This window comes from Ranitomeya imitator, chromosome 4 (assembly GCF_032444005.1).
Source record: "Ranitomeya imitator isolate aRanImi1 chromosome 4, aRanImi1.pri, whole genome shotgun sequence".
NCBI classification, from domain to species: Eukaryota; Metazoa; Chordata; class Amphibia; order Anura; family Dendrobatidae; genus Ranitomeya; species Ranitomeya imitator.
Genome location: NC_091285.1, coordinates 6,586,534 through 6,606,300, shown reverse-complemented (window position 1 = coordinate 6,606,300; position 19,767 = coordinate 6,586,534). Strand labels below are relative to the sequence as shown.

At 48.6% G+C, this 19,767-nt stretch overlaps 1 protein-coding gene across 2 annotated transcripts in view; it reads left to right on the top strand.

Annotated features, from left to right (window-relative positions):
• Window positions 1-19,767, top strand: part of DNAI7 (dynein axonemal intermediate chain 7) — a 62,230-nt gene that overhangs the window by 22,848 nt on the left and 19,615 nt on the right. Inside the window, exon 1 of one of the 2 annotated variants that reach the window (XM_069762822.1) lies at window positions 14,206-14,437. The exons of the other annotated variant lie outside the window; for it this stretch is intronic. Coding sequence (XP_069618923.1) covers window positions 14,231-14,437 — 207 coding nt within the window. The 5' untranslated portion in view covers window positions 14,206-14,230. Of the gene's footprint in view, window positions 1-14,205; window positions 14,438-19,767 lie in introns of those variants that run through there. 2 annotated transcript variants of the gene reach the window in all.

Genomic DNA, 19,767 nt, shown 5'->3' with positions numbered 1-19,767 from the left:
TGCAGCAGCACACACTGTATGTTATACAGACGGTACATGTGTCCTGAGTGCAGCAGCACACACTGTATGTTATAGACGGTACATGTGTCCTGAGTGCAGTAGCACACACTGTATGTAATATAGACGGTACATGTGTCCTGAGTGCAGCAGCACACACTGTATGTTAGACGGTACATGTGTCCTGAGTGCAGCAGCACACACTGTATGTTATATAGACGGTACATGTGTCCTGAGTGCAGCAGCACACACTGTATGTTATATAGATGGTACATGTGTCCTAAGTGCAGCAGCACACACTGTATGTTATAGACGGTACATGTGTCCTGAGTGCAGCAGCACACACTGTATGTTATATAGATGGTACATGTGTCCTGAGTGCAGCAGCACACACTGTATGTTATATAGACGGTACATGTGTCCTGAGTGCAGCAGCACACACTGTATGTTATAGACGGTACATGTGTCCTGAGTGCAGCAGCACACACTGTATGTTATACAGACGGTACATGTGTCCTGAGTGCAGTAGCACACACTGTATGTAATATAGACGGTACATGTGTCCTGAGTGCAGCAGCACACACTGTATGTTAGACGGTACATGTGTCCTGAGTGCAGCAGCACACACTGTATGTTAGACGGTACATGTGTCCTGAGTGCAGCAGCACACACTGTATGTTATATAGATGGTACATGTGTCCTGAGTGCAGCAGCACACACTGTATGTTATATAGACGGTACATGTGTCCTGAGGGCAGCAGCACACACTGTATGTTATAGACGGTACATGTGTCCTGAGTGCAGCAGCACACACTGTATGTTATAGACGGTACATGTGTCCTGAGTGCAGTAGCACACACTGTATGTAATATAGACGGTACATGTGTCCTGAGTGCAGCAGCACACACTGTATGTTAGACGGTACATGTGTCCTGAGTGCAGCAGCACACACTGTATGTTATATAGACGGTACATGTGTCCTGAGTGCAGTAGCACACACTGTATGTAATATAGATGGTACATGTGTCCTGAGTGCAGCACACACTGTATGTTATATAGATGGTACATGTGTCCTGAGTGCAGCAGCACACACTGTTTGTTATAGACGGTACATGTGTCCTGAGTGCAGTAGCACACACTGTATGTAATATAGATGGTACATGTGTCCTGAGTGCAGCACACACTGTATGTTATAGACGGTACATGTGTCCTGAGTGCAGCAGCACACACTGTATGTTATATAGATGGTACATGTGTCCTGAGTGCAGCTGCACACACTGTATGTTATATAGACGGTACATGTGTCCTGAGTGCAGCAGCACACACTGTATGTTATAGACGGTACATGTGTCCTGAGTGCAGCAGCACACACTGTATGTTATAGACGGTACATGTGTCCTGAGTGCAGCAGCACACACTGTATGTTATAGACGGTACATGTGTCCTGAGTGCAGCAGCACACACTGTATGTAATATAGATGGTACATGTGTCCTGAGTGCAGCAGCACACACTGTATGCTATAGACGGTACATGTGTCCTGAGTGCAGCACACACTGTATGTTATATAGACGGTACATGTGTCCTGAGTGCAGCAGCACACACTGTATGCTATAGACGGTACATGTGTCCTGAGTGCAGCAGCACACACTGTATGTTATAGACGGTACATGTGTCCTGAGTGCAGCAGCACACACTGTATGTTAGACGGTACATGTGTCCTGAGTGCAGCAGCACACACTGTATGTTATATAGACGGTACATGTGTCCTGAGTGCAGCAGCACACACTGTATGTTATAGACGGTACATGTGTCCTGAGTGCAGCAGCACACACTGTATGTTATAGACGGTACATGTGTCCTGAGTGCAGCAGCACACACTGTATGTTATAGACGGTACATGTGTCCTGAGTGCAGCAGCACACACTGTATGTTATACAGACGGTACATGTGTCCTGAGTGCAGCAGCACACACTGTATGTTATATAGATGGTACATGTGTCCTGAGTGCAGCAGCACACACTGTATGCTATAGACGGTACATGTGTCCTGAGTGCAGCACACACTGTATGTTATATAGATGGTACATGTGTCCTGAGTGCAGCACACACTGTATGTTATATAGATGGTACATGTGTCCTGAGTGCAGCAGCACACACTGTATGTTATATAGATGGTACATGTGTCCTGAGTGCAGCAGCACACACTGTATGTAATATAGATGGTACATGTGTCCTGAGTGCAGCACACACTGTATGTTATAGACGGTACATGTGTCCTGAGTGCAGCAGCACACACTGTATGTTATAGACGGTACATGTGTCCTGAGTGCAGCAGCACACACTGTATGTTATAGACGGTACATGTGTCCTGAGTGCAGCAGCACACACTGTATGTTATACAGACGGTACATGTGTCCTGAGTGCAGCAGCACACACTGTATGTTATAGACGGTACATGTGTCCTGAGTGCAGTAGCACACACTGTATGTAATATAGACGGTACATGTGTCCTGAGTGCAGCAGCACACACTGTATGTTAGACGGTACATGTGTCCTGAGTGCAGCAGCACACACTGTATGTTATATAGACGGTACATGTGTCCTGAGTGCAGCAGCACACACTGTATGTTATATAGATGGTACATGTGTCCTGAGTGCAGCAGCACACACTGTATGTTATAGACGGTACATGTGTCCTGAGTGCAGCAGCACACACTGTATGTTATATAGATGGTACATGTGTCCTGAGTGCAGCAGCACACACTGTATGTTATATAGACGGTACATGTGTCCTGAGTGCAGAAGCACACACTGTATGTTATAGACGGTACATGTGTCCTGAGTGCAGCAGCACACACTGTATGTTATACAGACGGTACATGTGTCCTGAGTGCAGTAGCACACACTGTATGTAATATAGACGGTACATGTGTCCTGAGTGCAGCAGCACACACTGTATGTTAGACGGTACATGTGTCCTGAGTGCAGCAGCACACACTGTATGTTAGACGGTACATGTGTCCTGAGTGCAGCAGCACACACTGTATGTTATATAGATGGTACATGTGTCCTGAGTGCAGCAGCACACACTGTATGTTATATAGACGGTACATGTGTCCTGAGGGCAGCAGCACACACTGTATGTTATAGACGGTACATGTGTCCTGAGTGCAGCAGCACACACTGTATGTTATAGACGGTACATGTGTCCTGAGTGCAGTAGCACACACTGTATGTAATATAGACGGTACATGTGTCCTGAGTGCAGCAGCACACACTGTATGTTAGACGGTACATGTGTCCTGAGTGCAGCAGCACACACTGTATGTTATATAGACGGTACATGTGTCCTGAGTGCAGTAGCACACACTGTATGTAATATAGATGGTACATGTGTCCTGAGTGCAGCACACACTGTATGTTATATAGATGGTACATGTGTCCTGAGTGCAGCAGCACACACTGTATGTTATATAGATGGTACATGTGTCCTGAGTGCAGCAGCACACACTGTATGTTATATAGATGGTACATGTGTCCTGAGTGCAGCACACACTGTTTGTTATAGACGGTACATGTGTCCTGAGTGCAGTAGCACACACTGTATGTAATATAGATGGTACATGTGTCCTGAGTGCAGCACACACTGTATGTTATAGACGGTACATGTGTCCTGAGTGCAGCAGCACACACTGTATGTTATATAGATGGTACATGTGTCCTGAGTGCAGCTGCACACACTGTATGTTATATAGACGGTACATGTGTCCTGAGTGCAGCAGCACACACTGTATGTTATAGACGGTACATGTGTCCTGAGTGCAGCAGCACACACTGTATGTTATAGACGGTACATGTGTCCTGAGTGCAGCAGCACACACTGTATGTTATAGACGGTACATGTGTCCTGAGTGCAGCAGCACACACTGTATGTAATATAGATGGTACATGTGTCCTGAGTGCAGCTGCACACACTGTATGTTATATAGACGGTACATGTGTCCTGAGTGCAGCAGCACACACTGTATGTTATAGACGGTACATGTGTCCTGAGTGCAGCAGCACACACTGTATGTTATAGACGGTACATGTGTCCTGAGTGCAGCAGCACACACTGTATGTTATAGACGGTACATGTGTCCTGAGTGCAGCAGCACACACTGTATGCTATAGACGGTACATGTGTCCTGAGTGCAGCACACACTGTATGTTATATAGACGGTACATGTGTCCTGAGTGCAGCAGCACACACTGTATGCTATAGACGGTACATGTGTCCTGAGTGCAGCAGCACACACTGTATGTTATAGACGGTACTTGTGTCCTGAGTGCAGCAGCACACACTGTATGTTAGACGGTACATGTGTCCTGAGTGCAGCAGCACACACTGTATGTTATATAGACGGTACATGTGTCCTGAGTGCAGCAGCACACACTGTATGTTATAGACGGTACATGTGTCCTGAGTGCAGCAGCACACACTGTATGTTATAGACGGTACATGTGTCCTGAGTGCAGCAGCACACACTGTATGTTATAGACGGTACATGTGTCCTGAGTGCAGCAGCACACACTGTATGTTATACAGACGGTACATGTGTCCTGAGTGCAGCAGCACACACTGTATGTTATATAGATGGTACATGTGTCCTGAGTGCAGCAGCACACACTGTATGTTATAGACGGTACATGTGTCCTGAGTGCAGTAGCACACACTGTATGTAATATAGATGGTACATGTGTCCTGAGTGCAGCAGCACACACTGTATGTTATAGACGGTACATGTGTCCTGAGTGCAGCAGCACACACTGTATGTTATAGACGGTACATGTGTCCTGAGTGCAGTAGCACACACTGTATGTAATATAGATGGTACATGTGTCCTGAGTGCAGCAGCACACACTGTATGTTATATAGATGGTACATGTGTCCTGAGTGCAGCAGCACACACTGTATGTTATAGACGGTACATGTGTCCTGAGTGCAGCAGCACACACTGTATGTTATAGACGGTACATGTGTCCTGAGTGCAGCAGCACACACTGTATGTAATATAGATGGTACATGTGTCCTGAGTGCAGCAGCACACACTGTATGCTATAGACGGTACATGTGTCCTGAGTGCAGCACACACTGTATGTTATATAGACGGTACATGTGTCCTGAGTGCAGCAGCATACACTGTATACTATAGACGGTACATGTGTCCTGAGTGCAGCACACACTGTATGTTATAGACGGTACATGTGTCCTGAGTGCAGCAGCACACACTGTATGCTATAGACGGTACATGTGTCCTGAGTGCAGCACACACTGTATGTTATATAGACGGTACATGTGTCCTGAGTGCAGCAGCACACACTGTATGTTATAGACGGTACATGTGTCCTGAGTGCAGCAGCACACACTGTATGTTATAGACGGTACATGTGTCCTGAGTGCAGCAGCACACACTGTATGTTAGACGGTACATGTGTCCTGAGTGCTGCAGCACACACTGTATGTTATATAGACGGTACATGTGTCCTGAGTGCAGCAGCACACACTGTATGTAATATAGATGGTACATGTGTCCTGAGTGCAGCAGCACACACTGTATGTAATATAGATGGTACATGTGTCCTGAGTGCAGCACACACTGTATGTTATATAGATGGTACATGTGTCCTGAGTGCAGCAGCACACACTGTATGTTATAGACTGTACATGTGTCCTGAGTGCAGCAGCACACACTGTATGTTATAGACGGTACATGTGTCCTGAGTGCAGCAGCACACACTGTATGTTAGACGGTACATGTGTCCTGAGTGCAGCAGCACACACTGTATGTTATATAGACGGTACATGTGTCCTGAGTGCAGCAGCACACACTGTATGTAATATAGATGGTACATGTGTCCTGAGTGCAGCACACACTGTATGTTATATAGATGGTACATGTGTCCTGAGTGCAGCAGCACACACTGTTTGTTATAGACGGTACATGTGTCCTGAGTGCAGCAGCACACACTGTTTGTTATAGACGGTACATGTGTCCTGAGTGCAGTAGCACACACTGTATGTAATATAGATGGTACATGTGTCCTGAGTGCAGCACACACTGTATGTTATAGACGGTACATGTGTCCTGAGTGCAGCAGCACACACTGTATGTTATAGACGGTACATGTGTCCTGAGTGCAGCAGCACACACTGTATGTTATATAGATGGTACATGTGTCCTGAGTGCAGCAGCACACACTGTATGTAATATAGATGGTACATGTGTCCTGAGTGCAGCAGCACACACTGTATGCTATAGACGGTACATGTGTCCTGAGTGCAGCACACACTGTATGTTATATAGACGGTACATGTGTCCTTAGTGCAGCAGCACACACTGTATGTTATAGACGGTACATGTGTCCTGAGTGCAGCAGCACACTCTGTATGTTATAGACGGTACATGTGTCCTGAGTGCAGCAGCACACACTGTATGTTATAGACGGTACATGTGTCCTGAGTGCAGCAGCACACACTGTATGTTATAGACGGTACATGTGTCCTGAGTGCAGCAGCACACACTGTATGTTATAGACGGTACATGTGTCCTGAGTGCAGCAGCACACTCTGTATGTTATAGACGGTACATGTGTCCTGAGTGCAGCAGCACACACTGTATGTTATAGACGGTACATGTGTCCTGAGTGCAGCAGCACACACTGTATGTTATAGACGGTACATGTGTCCTGAGTGCAGCAGCACACACTGTATGTTATAGACGGTACATGAGTCCTGAGTGCAGTAGCACACACTGTATGTAATATAGATGGTACATGTGTCCTGAGTGCAGCAGCACACACTGTATGTTATATGTCCTGAGTGCAGCAGCACACACTGTATGTTATAGACGATACATGTGTCCTGAGTGCAGCAGCACACACTGTATGTTAAAGACGGTACATGTGTCCTGAGTGCAGCAGCACACACTGTATGTTATAGACGGTACATGTGTCCTGAGTGCAGCAGCACACACTGTATGCTATAGACGGTACATGTGTCCTGAGTGCAGCACACACTGTATGTTATATAGACGGTACATGTGTCCTGAGTGCAGCAGCACACACTGTATGTTATATAGATGGTACATGTGTCCTGAGTGCAGCAGCACACACTGTATACTATAGACGGTACATGTGTCCTGAGTGCAGCACACACTGTATGTTATATAGACGGTACATGTGTCCTGAGTGCAGCAGCACACACTGTATGTTATAGACGGTACATGTGTCCTGAGTGCAGCAGCACACACTGTATGTAATATAGATGGTACATGTGTCCTGAGTGCAGCAGCACACACTGTATGTTATATAGACGGTACATGTGTCCTGAGTGCAGCACACACTGTATGTTATATAGACGGTACATGTGTCCTGAGTGCAGCAGCACACACTGTATGTTATATAGATGGTACATGTGTCCTTAGTGCAGCAGCACACACTGTATGTTATAGACGTTACATGTGTCCTGAGTGCAGCAGCACACACTGTATGTTATATCGACGGTACATGTGTCCTGAGTGCAGCACACACTGTATGTTATATAGACGGTACATGTGTCCTGAGTGCAGCAGCACACACTGTATGTTATATAGACGGTACATGTGTCCTGAGTGCAGCAGCACACACTGTATGTTATATAGATGGTACATGTGTCCTTAGTGCAGCAGCACACACTGTATGTTATAGACGGTACATGTGTCCTGAGTGCAGCAGCACACACTGTATGTTATATCGACGGTACATGTGTCCTGAGTGCAGCAGCACACACTGTATGTTATATAGACGGTACATGTGTCCTGAGTGCAGCAGCACACACTGTATGTTATATAGACGGTACATGTGTCCTGAGTGCAGCAGCACACACTGTATGTTATATAGACGGTACATGTGTCCTGAGTGCAGCAGCACACACTGTATGTTATATATGATGGTACATGTGTCCTGAGTGCAGCAGCACACACTGTATGTTATATAGATGGTACATGTGTCCTGAGTGCAGCAGCACACACTGTATGTTATATAGACGGTACATGTGTCCTGAGTGCAGCAGCACACACTGTATGTAATATAGATGGTACATGTGTCCTGAGTGCAGCAGCACACACTGTATGTTATATAGACGGTACATGTGTCCTGAGTGCAGCAGCACACACTGTATGTTATATAGATGGTACATGTGTCCTGAGTGCAGCAGCACACACTGTATGTTATATAGATGGTACATGTGTCCTGAGTGCAGCAGCACACACTGTATGTAATATAGATGGTACATGTGTCCTGAGTGCAGCAGCACACACTGTATGTTATATAGACGGTACATGTGTCCTGAGTGCAGCAGCACACACTGTATGTAATATAGATGGTACATGTGTCCTGAGTGCAGCACACACTGTATGTTATATAGATGGTACATGTGTCCTGAGTGCAGCACACACTGTATGTTATATAGATGGTACATGTGTCCTGAGTGCAGCAGCACACACTGTATGTAATATAGATGGTACATGTGTCCTGAGTGCAGCACACACTGTATGTTATATAGATGGTACATGTGTCCTGAGTGCAGCAGCACACACTGTATGTTATATAGACGGTACATGTGTCCTGAGTGCAGCAGCACACACTGTATGTTATATAGATGCTCTCTGTGTCCTGAGTGCAGCAGCACACACTGTATGTTATATAGACGGTACATGTGTCCTGAGTGCAGCAGCACACACTGTATGTTATATAGACGGTACATGTGTCCTGAGTGCAGCAGCACACACTGTATGTTATATAGATGGTACATGTGTCCTGAGTGCAGCAGCACACACTGTATGTTATATAGATGGTACATGTGTCCTGAGTGCAGCAGCACACACTGTATGTTATAGACGGTACATGTGTCCTGAGTGCAGTAGCACACACTGTATGTAATATAGATGGTACATGTGTCCTGAGTGCAGCAGCACACACTGTATGTTATATAGACGGTACATGTGTCCTGAGTGCAGCACACACTGTATGTTATATAGACGGTACATGTGTCCTGAGTGCAGCAGCACACACTGTATGTTAGACGGTACATGTGTCCTGAGTGCAGCAGCACACACTGTATGTTATATAGATGGTACATGTGTCCTTAGTGCAGCAGCACACACTGTATGTTATAGACGGTACATGTGTCCTGAGGGCAGCAGCACACACTGAATGTTATAGACGGTACATGTGTCCTGAGTGCAGCAGCACACACTGTATGTTATATAGATGGTACATGTGTCCTTAGTGCAGCAGCACACACTGTATGTTATAGACGGTACATGTGTCCTGAGTGCAGCAGCACACACTGTATGTAATATTGATGGTACATGTGTCCTGAGTGCAGCAGCACACACTGTATGTAATATAGACGGTACATGTGTCCTGAGTGCAGCACACACTGTATGTTATATAGATGGTACATATGTCCTTAGTGCAGCAGCACACACTGTATGTTATAGACGGTACATGTGTCCTGAGTGCAGCAGCACACACTGTATGTTATATAGACGGTACATGTGTCCTGAGTGCAGCAGCACACACTGTATGTTATATAGACGGTACATGTGTCCTGAGTGCAGCAGCACACACTGTATGTTATATAGATGGTACATGTGTCCTGAGTGCAGCAGCACACACTGTATGTTATAGACGGTACATGTGTCCTGAGTGCAGCAGCACACACTGTATGTTATACAGACGGTACATGTGTCCTGAGTGCAGCAGCACACACTGTATGTTATATAGATGGTACATGCGTCCTGAGTGTAGCAGCACACACTGTATGTTATATAGATGGTACATGTGTCCTGAGTGCAGCAGCACACGCTGTATATTATAGACGGTACATGTGTCCTGAGTGCAGCAGCACACACTGTATGTTATAGACGGTACATGTGTCCTGAGTGCAGCAGCACACACTGTATGTAATATAGATGGTACATGTGTCCTGAGTGCAGCAGCACACACTGTATGCTATAGACGGTACATGTGTCCTGAGTGCAGCACACACTGTATGTTATATAGACGGTACATGTGTCCTGAGTGCAGCAGCACACACTGTATGCTATAGACGGTACATGTGTCCTGAGTGCAGCACACACTGTATGTTATAGACGGTACATGTGTCCTGAGTGCAGCAGCACACACTGTATGTTATATAGACGGTACATGTGTCCTGAGTGCAGCACACACTGTATGTTATATAGACGGTACATGTGTCCTGAGTGCAGCAGCACACACTGTATGTAATATAGACGGTACATGTGTCCTGAGTGCAGCAGCACACACTGTATGTTATAGACGGTACATGTGTCCTGAGTGCAGCAGCACACACTGTATGTTATACAGACTGTACATGTGTCCTGAATGCAGCAGCACACACTGTATGTTATAGACGGTACATGTGTCCTGAGTGCAGCAGCACACACTGTATGTAATATAGACGGTACATGTGTCCTGAGTGCAGCAGCACACACTGTATGTTATAGACGGTACATGTGTCCTGAGTGCAGCAGCACACACTGTATGTTATACAGACGGTACATGTGTCCTGAGTGCAGCAGCACACACTGTATGTTATATGGATGGTACATGTGTCCTGAGTGCAGCAGCACACACTGTATGTTATATAGATGGTACATGTGTCCTGAGTGCAGCAGCACACACTGTATGTTATATAGATGGTACATGTGTCCTGAGTGCAGCAGCACACACTGTATGTTATATAGATGGTACATGTGTCCTGAGTGCAGCAGCACACACTGTATGTTATATAGACGGTACATGTGTCCTGAGTGCAGCAGCACACACTGTATGTTATATAGATGGTACATGTGTCCTGAGTGCAGCAGCACACACTGTATGTAATATAGATGGTACATGTGTCCTGAGTGCAGTAGCACACACTGTATGTTATATAGACGGTACGTGTGTCCTGAGTGCAGCAGCACACACTGTATATTATATAGATGGTACATGTGTCCTGAGTGCAGCAGCACACACTGTATGTTATAGACGGTACATGTGTCCTGAGTGCAATAGCACACACTGTATGTAATATTGATGGTACATGTGTCCTGAGTGCAGCAGCACACACTGTATGTAATATAGACGGTACATGTGTCCTGAGTGCAGCAGCACACACTGTATGTTATATAGATGGTACATGTGTCCTGAGTGCAGCAGCACACACTGTATGTTATATAGACGGTACATGTGTCCTGAGTGCAGCAGCACACACTGTATGTTATAGATGGTACATGTGTCCTGAGTGCAGCACACACTGTATGTTATAGACGGTACATGTGTCCTGAGTGCAGCAGCACACACTGTATGTTATATAGATGGTACATGTGTCCTGAGTGCAGCACACACTGTATGTTATAGACGGTACATGTGTCCTGAGTGCAGCACACACTGTATGTTATATAGACGGTACATGTGTCCTGAGTGCAGCAGCACACACTGTATGTTATAGATGGTACATGTGTCCTGAGTGCAGCACACACTGTATGTTATAGACGGTACATGTGTCCTGAGTGCAGCAGCACACACTGTATGTTATATAGATGGTACATGTGTCCTGAGTGCAGCACACACTGTATGTTATATAGACGGTACATGTGTCCTGAGTGCAGCAGCACACACTGTATGTTATATAGACGGTACGTGTGTCCTGAGTGCAGCAGCACACACTGTATGTTATATAGATGGTACATGTGTCCTGAGTGCAGCAGCACACACTGTATGTTATAGACGGTACATGTGTCCTGAGTGCAGCAGCACACACTGTATGTTATAGACGGTACATGTGTCCTGAGTGCAATAGCACACACTGTATGTAATATTGATGGTACATGTGTCCTGAGTGCAGCAGCACACACTGTATGTAATATAGACGGTACATGTGTCCTGAGTGCAGCAGCACACACTGTATGTTATAGACGGTACATGTGTCCTGAGTGCAGCAGCACACACTGTATGTTATATAGATGGTACATGTGTCCTGAGTGCAGCACACACTATATGTTATATAGACGGTACATGTGTCCTGAGTGCAGCAGCACACACTGTATGTTATATAGATGCTCTCTGTGTCCTGAGTGCAGCAGCACACACTGTATGTTATATAGACGGTACATGTGTCCTGAGTGCAGCAGCACACACTGTATGTTATATAGATGGTACATGTGTCCTGAGTGCAGCAGCACACACTGTATGTAATATTGATGGTACATGTGTCCTGAGTGCAGCAGCACACACTGTATGTAATATAGACGGTACATGTGTCCTGAGTGCAGCAGCACACACTGTATGTTATAGACGGTACATGTGTCCTGAGTGCAGCAGCACACACTGTATGTTATATAGACGGTACATGTGTCCTGAGTGCAGCAGCACACACTGTATGTTATATAGACGGTACATGTGTCCTGAGTGCAGCAGCACACACTGTATGTAATATAGATGGTACATGTGTCCTGAGTGCAGCACACACTGTATGTTATATAGACGGTACATGTGTCCTGAGTGCAGCAGCACACACTGTGTTATATAGACGGTACATGTGTCCTGAGTGCAGCAGCACACACTGTATGTTATAGACGGTACATATGTCCTGAGTGCAGCAGCACACACTGTATGTTATAGACGGTACATGTGTCCTGAGTGCAGTAGCACACACTGTATGTAATATAGATGGCACATGTGTCCTGAGTGCAGTAGCACACACTGTATGTAATATAGATGGTACATGTGTCCTGAGTGCAGCAGCACACACTGTATGTAATATAGATGGTACATGTGTCCTGAGTGCAGCACACACTGTATGTTATATAGACGGTACATGTGTCCTGAGTGCAGCAGCACACACTGTATGTTATAGACGGTACATGTGTCCTGAGTGCAGTAGCACACACTGTATGTAATATAGATGGCACATGTGTCCTGAGTGCAGCAGCACACACTGTATGTTATAGACGGTACATGTGTCCTGAGTGCAGTAGCACACACTGTATGTAATATAGATGGCACATGTGTCCTGAGTGCAGCAGCACACACTGTATGTAATATAGATGGTACATGTGTCCTGAGTGCAGCACACACTGTATGTAATATAGATGGTACATGTGTCCTGAGTGTAGCACACACTGTATGTTATATAGACGGTACATGTGTCCTGAGTGCAGCACACACTGTATGTAATATAGATGGTACATGTGTCCTGAGTGCAGCACACACTGTATGTTATATAGATGCTCTCTGTGTCCTGAGTGCAGCAGCACACACTGTATGTTATATAGATGGTACATGTGTCCTGAGTGCAGCAGCACACACTGTATGTAATATAGATGGTACATGTGTCCTGAGTGCAGCACACACTGTATGTTATATAGATGCTCTCTGTGTCCTGAGTGCAGCAGCACACAATGTATGTAATATAGACGGTACATGTGTCCTGAGTGCAGTAGCACACACTGTATGTAATATAGATGGTACATGTGTCCTGAGTGCAGCAGCACACACTGTATGTTATATAGATGCTCTCTGTGTCCTGAGTGCAGCAGCACACAATGTATGTAATATAGATGGTACATGTGCCCTAGTTCTTCAGCTTGTAGTGTTATGTATTCACCACCAGGGGGAGACATAACAGCACAAGTCTGTCATCAGCACCATAATAATAATCATCCTTATTTATATACCAAAAAGAGCACATGACCCGAAAAAGCGCATGACCCGCACCCCCGAAACACAGTCGCTGCTCTAATGCCGCCAGGCAAAAATTATATATTATTATTATTATTATTATTTATTATTATAGCGCCATTTATTCCATGGCGCTTTACATGTGAGGAGGGGTATACATAATAAAACAAGTACAATAATCTTGAAAAATACAAGTCACAACTGGTACAGGAGGAGAGAGGACCCTGCCCGCGAGGGCTCACAATCTACATATATAACTGAACATGAAGTTCTTAGTTTAACATTCTGAACAGTCTGTATGAAGGCCACTGCCACGTCACGGCAAACCTCGTAGTGGGTCCTACCGCCCTAACAGAGCGGAGCCGCGCGATAACCACCGCCGCAGCGGCAATGCACAGGCAGGGCAGACGGCCCATGTCTTCAGACCGCGCCGCCCCACCAGCACAAAACCACAGCAACGATGGCCGCCACACAGCGCAAACACCAAATAAAAGGAGTCCCCATTGCCCCCACGGAGCGGAGCCGACCACCGCCACAGCGGCAATGCACAGGCAGGGCAGAGGGCCTGGTGCCCCACAGCGCCCATGCTGCAAGACTCCAGACCGCGCCGCCCCACCAGTACAAAACCACAGCAAGAATGGCCGCCACACAGCACCAACACCAAAATGTAAGGAGCAATCAGTGAGAGCAGAAATGGGCTGGACCCCTTACTGTGCACTCACCTGCTAACTAAATATACCTGTGCCAAATGGGAGGAGTGCACCCTGCATTCTTCTCTGTCCCCTGCTCTCTACACCCTCTGCACCCTGCATTCTTCTCTGTCCCCTGCTCTCTACACCCTCTGCACCCTGCATTCTTCTCTGTCCCCTGCTCTCTACACCCTCTGCACCCTGCATTCTTCTCTGTCCCCTGCTCTCTACACCCTCTGCACCCTGCATTCTTCTCTGTCCCCTGCTCTCTACACCCTCTGCACCCTGCATTCTTCTCTGTCCCCTGCTCTCTACACCCTCTGCACCCTGCATTCTTCACTGTCCCCTGCTCTCTACACCCTCTGCACCCTGCATTCTTCTCTGTCCCCTGCTCTCTACACCCTGCATTCTTCTCTGTCCCCTGCTCTCTACACCCTCTGCACCCTGCATTCTTCTCTGTCCCCTGCTCTCTACACCCTCTGCACCCTGCATTCTTTTCTGTCCCCTGCTCTCTACACTCTCTGCACCCTGCATTCTTCTCTGTCCCCTGCTCTCTACACCCTCTGCACCCTGCATTCTTCACTGTCCCCTGCTCTCTACACTCTCTGCACCCTGCATTCTTCTCTGTCCCCTGCTCTCTACACCCTGCATTCTTCACTGTCCCCTGCTCTCTACACTCTCTGCACCCTGCATTCTTCTCTGTCCCCTGCTCTGTACACCCTGCATTCTTCACTGTCCCCTGCTCTCTACACTCTCTGCACCCTGCATTCTTCTGTCCCCTGCTCTCTACACTCTCTGCACCCTGCATTCTTCTGTCCCCTGCTCTCTACACTCTCTGCACCCTGCATTCTTCTCTGTCCCCTGCTCTCTACACCCTCTGCACCCTGCATTCTTCACTGTCCCCTGCTCTCTACACTCTCTGCACCCTGCATTCTTCTCTGTCCCCTGCTCTCTACACCCTCTGCACCCTGCATTCTTCTCTGTCCCCTGCTCTCTACACCCTCTGCACCCTGCATTCTTCTCTGTCCCCTGCTCTCTACACCCTCTGCACCCTGCATTCTTCTCTGTCCCCTGCTCTCTACACCCTCTGCACCCTGCATTCTTCACTGTCCCCTGCTCTCTACACTCTCTGCACCCTGCATTCTTCTCTGTCCCCTGCTCTCTACACGCTCTGCTCCCTGCATTCTTCTGTCCCCTGCTCTCTACACCCTGCATTCTTCACTGTCCCCTGCTCTCTACACTCTCTGCACCCTGCATTCTTCACTGTCCCCTGCTCTCTACACTCTCTGCACCCTGCATTCTTCTCTGTCCCCTGCTCTCTCCACACTCTGCACCCTGCATTCTTCTCTGTCCCCTGCTCTCTACACTCTCTGCACCCTGCATTCTTCTGTCCCCTGCTCTCTACACCCTGCATTCTTCTCTGTCCCCTGCTCTCTACACCCTCTGCACCCTGCATTCTTCACTGTCCCCTGCTCTCTACACTCTCTGCACCCTGCATTCTTCTCTGTCCCCTGCTCTCTACACTCTCTGCACCCTGCATTCTTCTGTCCCCTGCTCTCTGCACCCTCTGCACCCTGCATTCTTCTCTGTCCCCTGCTCTCTACACTCTCTGCACCCTGCATTCTTCTCTGTCCCCTGCTCTCTACACTCTCTGCACCCTGCATTCTTCTCTGTCCCCTGCTCTCTACACTCTCTGCACCCTGCATTCTTCTGTCCCCTGCTCTCTACACCCTGCATTCTTCTCTGTCCCCTGCTCTCTACACCCTCTGCACCCTGCATTCTTCTCTGTCCCCTGCTCTCTACACCCTCTGCACCCTGCATTCTTCACTGTCCCCTGCTCTCTACACTCTCTGCACCCTGCATTCTTCTCTGTCCCCTGCTCTCTACACTCTCTGCACCCTGCATTCTTCTGTCCCCTGCTCTCTACACTCTCTGCACCCTGCATTCTTCTGTCCCCTGCTCTCTACACCCTGCATTCTTCTCTGTCCCCTGCTCTCTACACCCTCTGCACCCTGCATTCTTCTCTGTCCCCTGCTCTCTACACCCTCTGCACCCTGCATTCTTCTCTGTCCCCTGCTCTCTACACTCTCTGCACCCTGCATTCTTCTCTGTCCCCTGCTCTCTACACTCTCTGCACCCTGCATTCTTCTGTCCCCTGCTCTCTACACTCTCTGCACCCTGCATTCTTCTGTCCCCTGCTCTCTACACCCTGCATTCTTCTCTGTCCCCTGCTCTCTACACCCTCTGCACCCTGCATTCTTCTCTGTCCCCTGCTCTCTACACCCTCTGCACCCTGCATTCTTCTCTGTCCCCTGCTCTCTACACTCTCTGCACCCTGCATTCTTCTCTGTCCCCTGCTCTCTACACTCTCTGCACCCTGCATTCTTCTCTGTCCCCTGCTCTCTACACTCTCTGCACCCTGCATTCTTCTGTCCCCTGCTCTCTACACTCTCTGCACCCTGCATTCTTCTGTCCCCTGCTCTCTACACCCTGCATTCTTCTCTGTCCCCTGCTCTCTACACTCTCTGCACCCTGCATTCTTCTGTCCCCTGCTCTCTGCACCCTGCATTCTTCTCTGTCCCCTGCTCTCTGCACCCTCTGCACCCTGCATTCTTCTCTGTCCCCTGCTCTCTACACTCTCTGCACCCTGCATTCTTCTCTGTCCCCTGCTCTCTACACTCTCTGCACCCTGCATTCTTCTCTGTCCCCTGCTCTCTACACTCTCTGCACCCTGCATTCTTCTCTGTCCCCTGCTCTCTACACTCTCTGCACCCTGCATTCTTCTCTGTCCCCTGCTCTCTACACTCTCTGCACCCTGCATTCTTCTCTGTCCCCTGCTCTCTACACTCTCTGCACCCTGCATTCTTCTGTCCCCTGCTCTCTACACCCTGCATTCTTCTCTGTCCCCTGCTCTCTACACCCTCTGCACCCTGCATTCTTCTGTCCCCTGCTCTCTACACTCTCTGCACCCTGCATTCTTCTGTCCCCTGCTCTCTGCACCCTGCATTCTTCTCTGTCCCCTGCTCTCTGCACCCTGCATTCTTCTCTGTCCCCTGCTCTCTGCACCCTGCATTCTTCTCTGTCCCCTGCTCTCTACACTCTCTGCACCCTGCATTCTTCTCTGTCCCCTGCTCTCTGCACCCTCTGCACCCTGCATTCTTCTCTGTCCCCTGCTCTCTACACTCTCTGCACCCTGCATTCTTCTCTGTCCCCTGCTCTCTACACTCTCTGCACCCTGCATTCTTCTCTGTCCCCTGCTCTCTGCACCCTCTGCACCCTGCATTCTTCTCTGTCCCCTGCTCTCTACACTCTCTGCACCCTGCATTCTTCTCTGTCCCCTGCTCTCTACACTCTCTGCACCCTGCATTCTTCTCTGTCCCCTGCTCTCTACACTCTCTGCACCCTGCATTCTTCTGTCCCCTGCTCTCTACACCCTGCATTCTTCTCTGTCCCCTGCTCTCTACACCCTCTGCACCCTGCATTCTTCTCTGTCCCCTGCTCTCTACACTCTCTGCACCCTGCATTCTTCTGTCCCCTGCTCTCTGCACCCTGCATTCTTCTGTCCCCTGCTCTCTGCACCCTGCATTCTTCTCTGTCCCCTGCTCTCTACACTCTCTGCACCCTGCATTCTTCTCTGTCCCCTGCTCTCTACACCCTCTGCACCCTGCATTCTTCTCTGTCCCCTGCTCTCTACACTCTCTGCACCCTGCATTCTTCTGTCCCCTGCTCTCTACACCCTGCATTCTTCTCTGTCCCCTGCTCTCTACACTCTCTGCACCCTGCATTCTTCTCTGTCCCCTGCTCTCTACACTCTCTGCACCCTGCATTCTTCTCTGTCCCCTGCTCTCTACACTCTCTGCACCCTGCATTCTTCTCTGTCCCCTGCTCTCTACACTCTCTGCACCCTGCATTCTTCTGTCCCCTGCTCTCTACACTCTCTGCACCCTGCATTCTTCTCTGTCCCCTGCTCTCTACACTCTCTGCACCCTGCATTCTTCTCTGTCCCCTGCTCTCTACACTCTCTGCACCCTGCATTCTTCTGTCCCCTGCTCTCTACACCCTGCATTCTTCTGTCCCCTGCTCTCTGCACCCTGCATTCTTCTGTCCCCTGCTCTCTGCACCCTGCATTCTTCTCTGTCCCCTGCTCTCTACACTCTCTGCACCCTGCATTCTTCTGTCCCCTGCTCTCTACACCCTGCATTCTTCTCTGTCCCCTGCTCTCTACACCCTCTGCACCCTGCATTCTTCTGTCCCCTGCTCTCTACACTCTCTGCACCCTGCATTCTTCTGTCCCCTGCTCTCTGCACCCTGCATTCTTCTCTGTCCCCTGCTCTCTGCACCCTGCATTCTTCTCTGTCCCCTGCTCTCTGCACCCTGCATTCTTCTCTGTCCCCTGCTCTCTACACTCTCTGCACCCTGCATTCTTCTCTGTCCCCTGCTCTCTGCACCCTGCATTCTTCTCTGTCCCCTGCTCTCTACACTCTCTGCACCCTGCATTCTTCTGTCCCCTGCTCTCTGCACCCTGCATTCTTCTCTGTCCCCTGCTCTCTGCACCCTCTGCACCCTGCATTCTTCTCTGTCCCCTGCTCTCTACACTCTCTGCACCCTGCATTCTTCTCTGTCCCCTGCTCTCTACACTCTCTGCACCCTGCATTCTTCTCTGTCCCCTGCTCTCTACACGCTCTGCACCCTGCATTCTTCTGTCCCCTGCTCTCTACACCCTGCATTCTTCTCTGTCCCCTGCTCTCTACACCCTCTGCACCCTGCATTCTTCTCTGTCCCCTGCTCTCTACACTCTCTGCACCCTGCATTCTTCTGTCCCCTGCTCTCTGCACCCTGCATTCTTCTGTCCCCTGCTCTCTGCACCCTGCATTCTTCTCTGTCCCCTGCTCTCTACACTCTCTGCACCCTGCATTCTTCTCTGTCCCCTGCTCTCTACACCCTCTGCACCCTGCATTCTTCTCTGTCCCCTGCTCTCTACACTCTCTGCACCCTGCATTCTTCTGTCCCCTGCTCTCTACACCCTGCATTCTTCTCTGTCCCCTGCTCTCTACACTCTCTGCACCCTGCATTCTTCTCTGTCCCCTGCTCTCTACACTCTCTGCACCCTGCATTCTTCTCTGTCCCCTGCTCTCTACACTCTGCACCCTGCATTCTTCTCTGTCCCCTGCTCTCTACACTCTCTGCACCCTGCATTCTTCTGTCCCCTGCTCTCTACACTCTCTGCACCCTGCATTCTTCTCTGTCCCCTGCTCTCTACACTCTCTGCACCCTGCATTCTTCTCTGTCCCCTGCTCTCTACACTCTC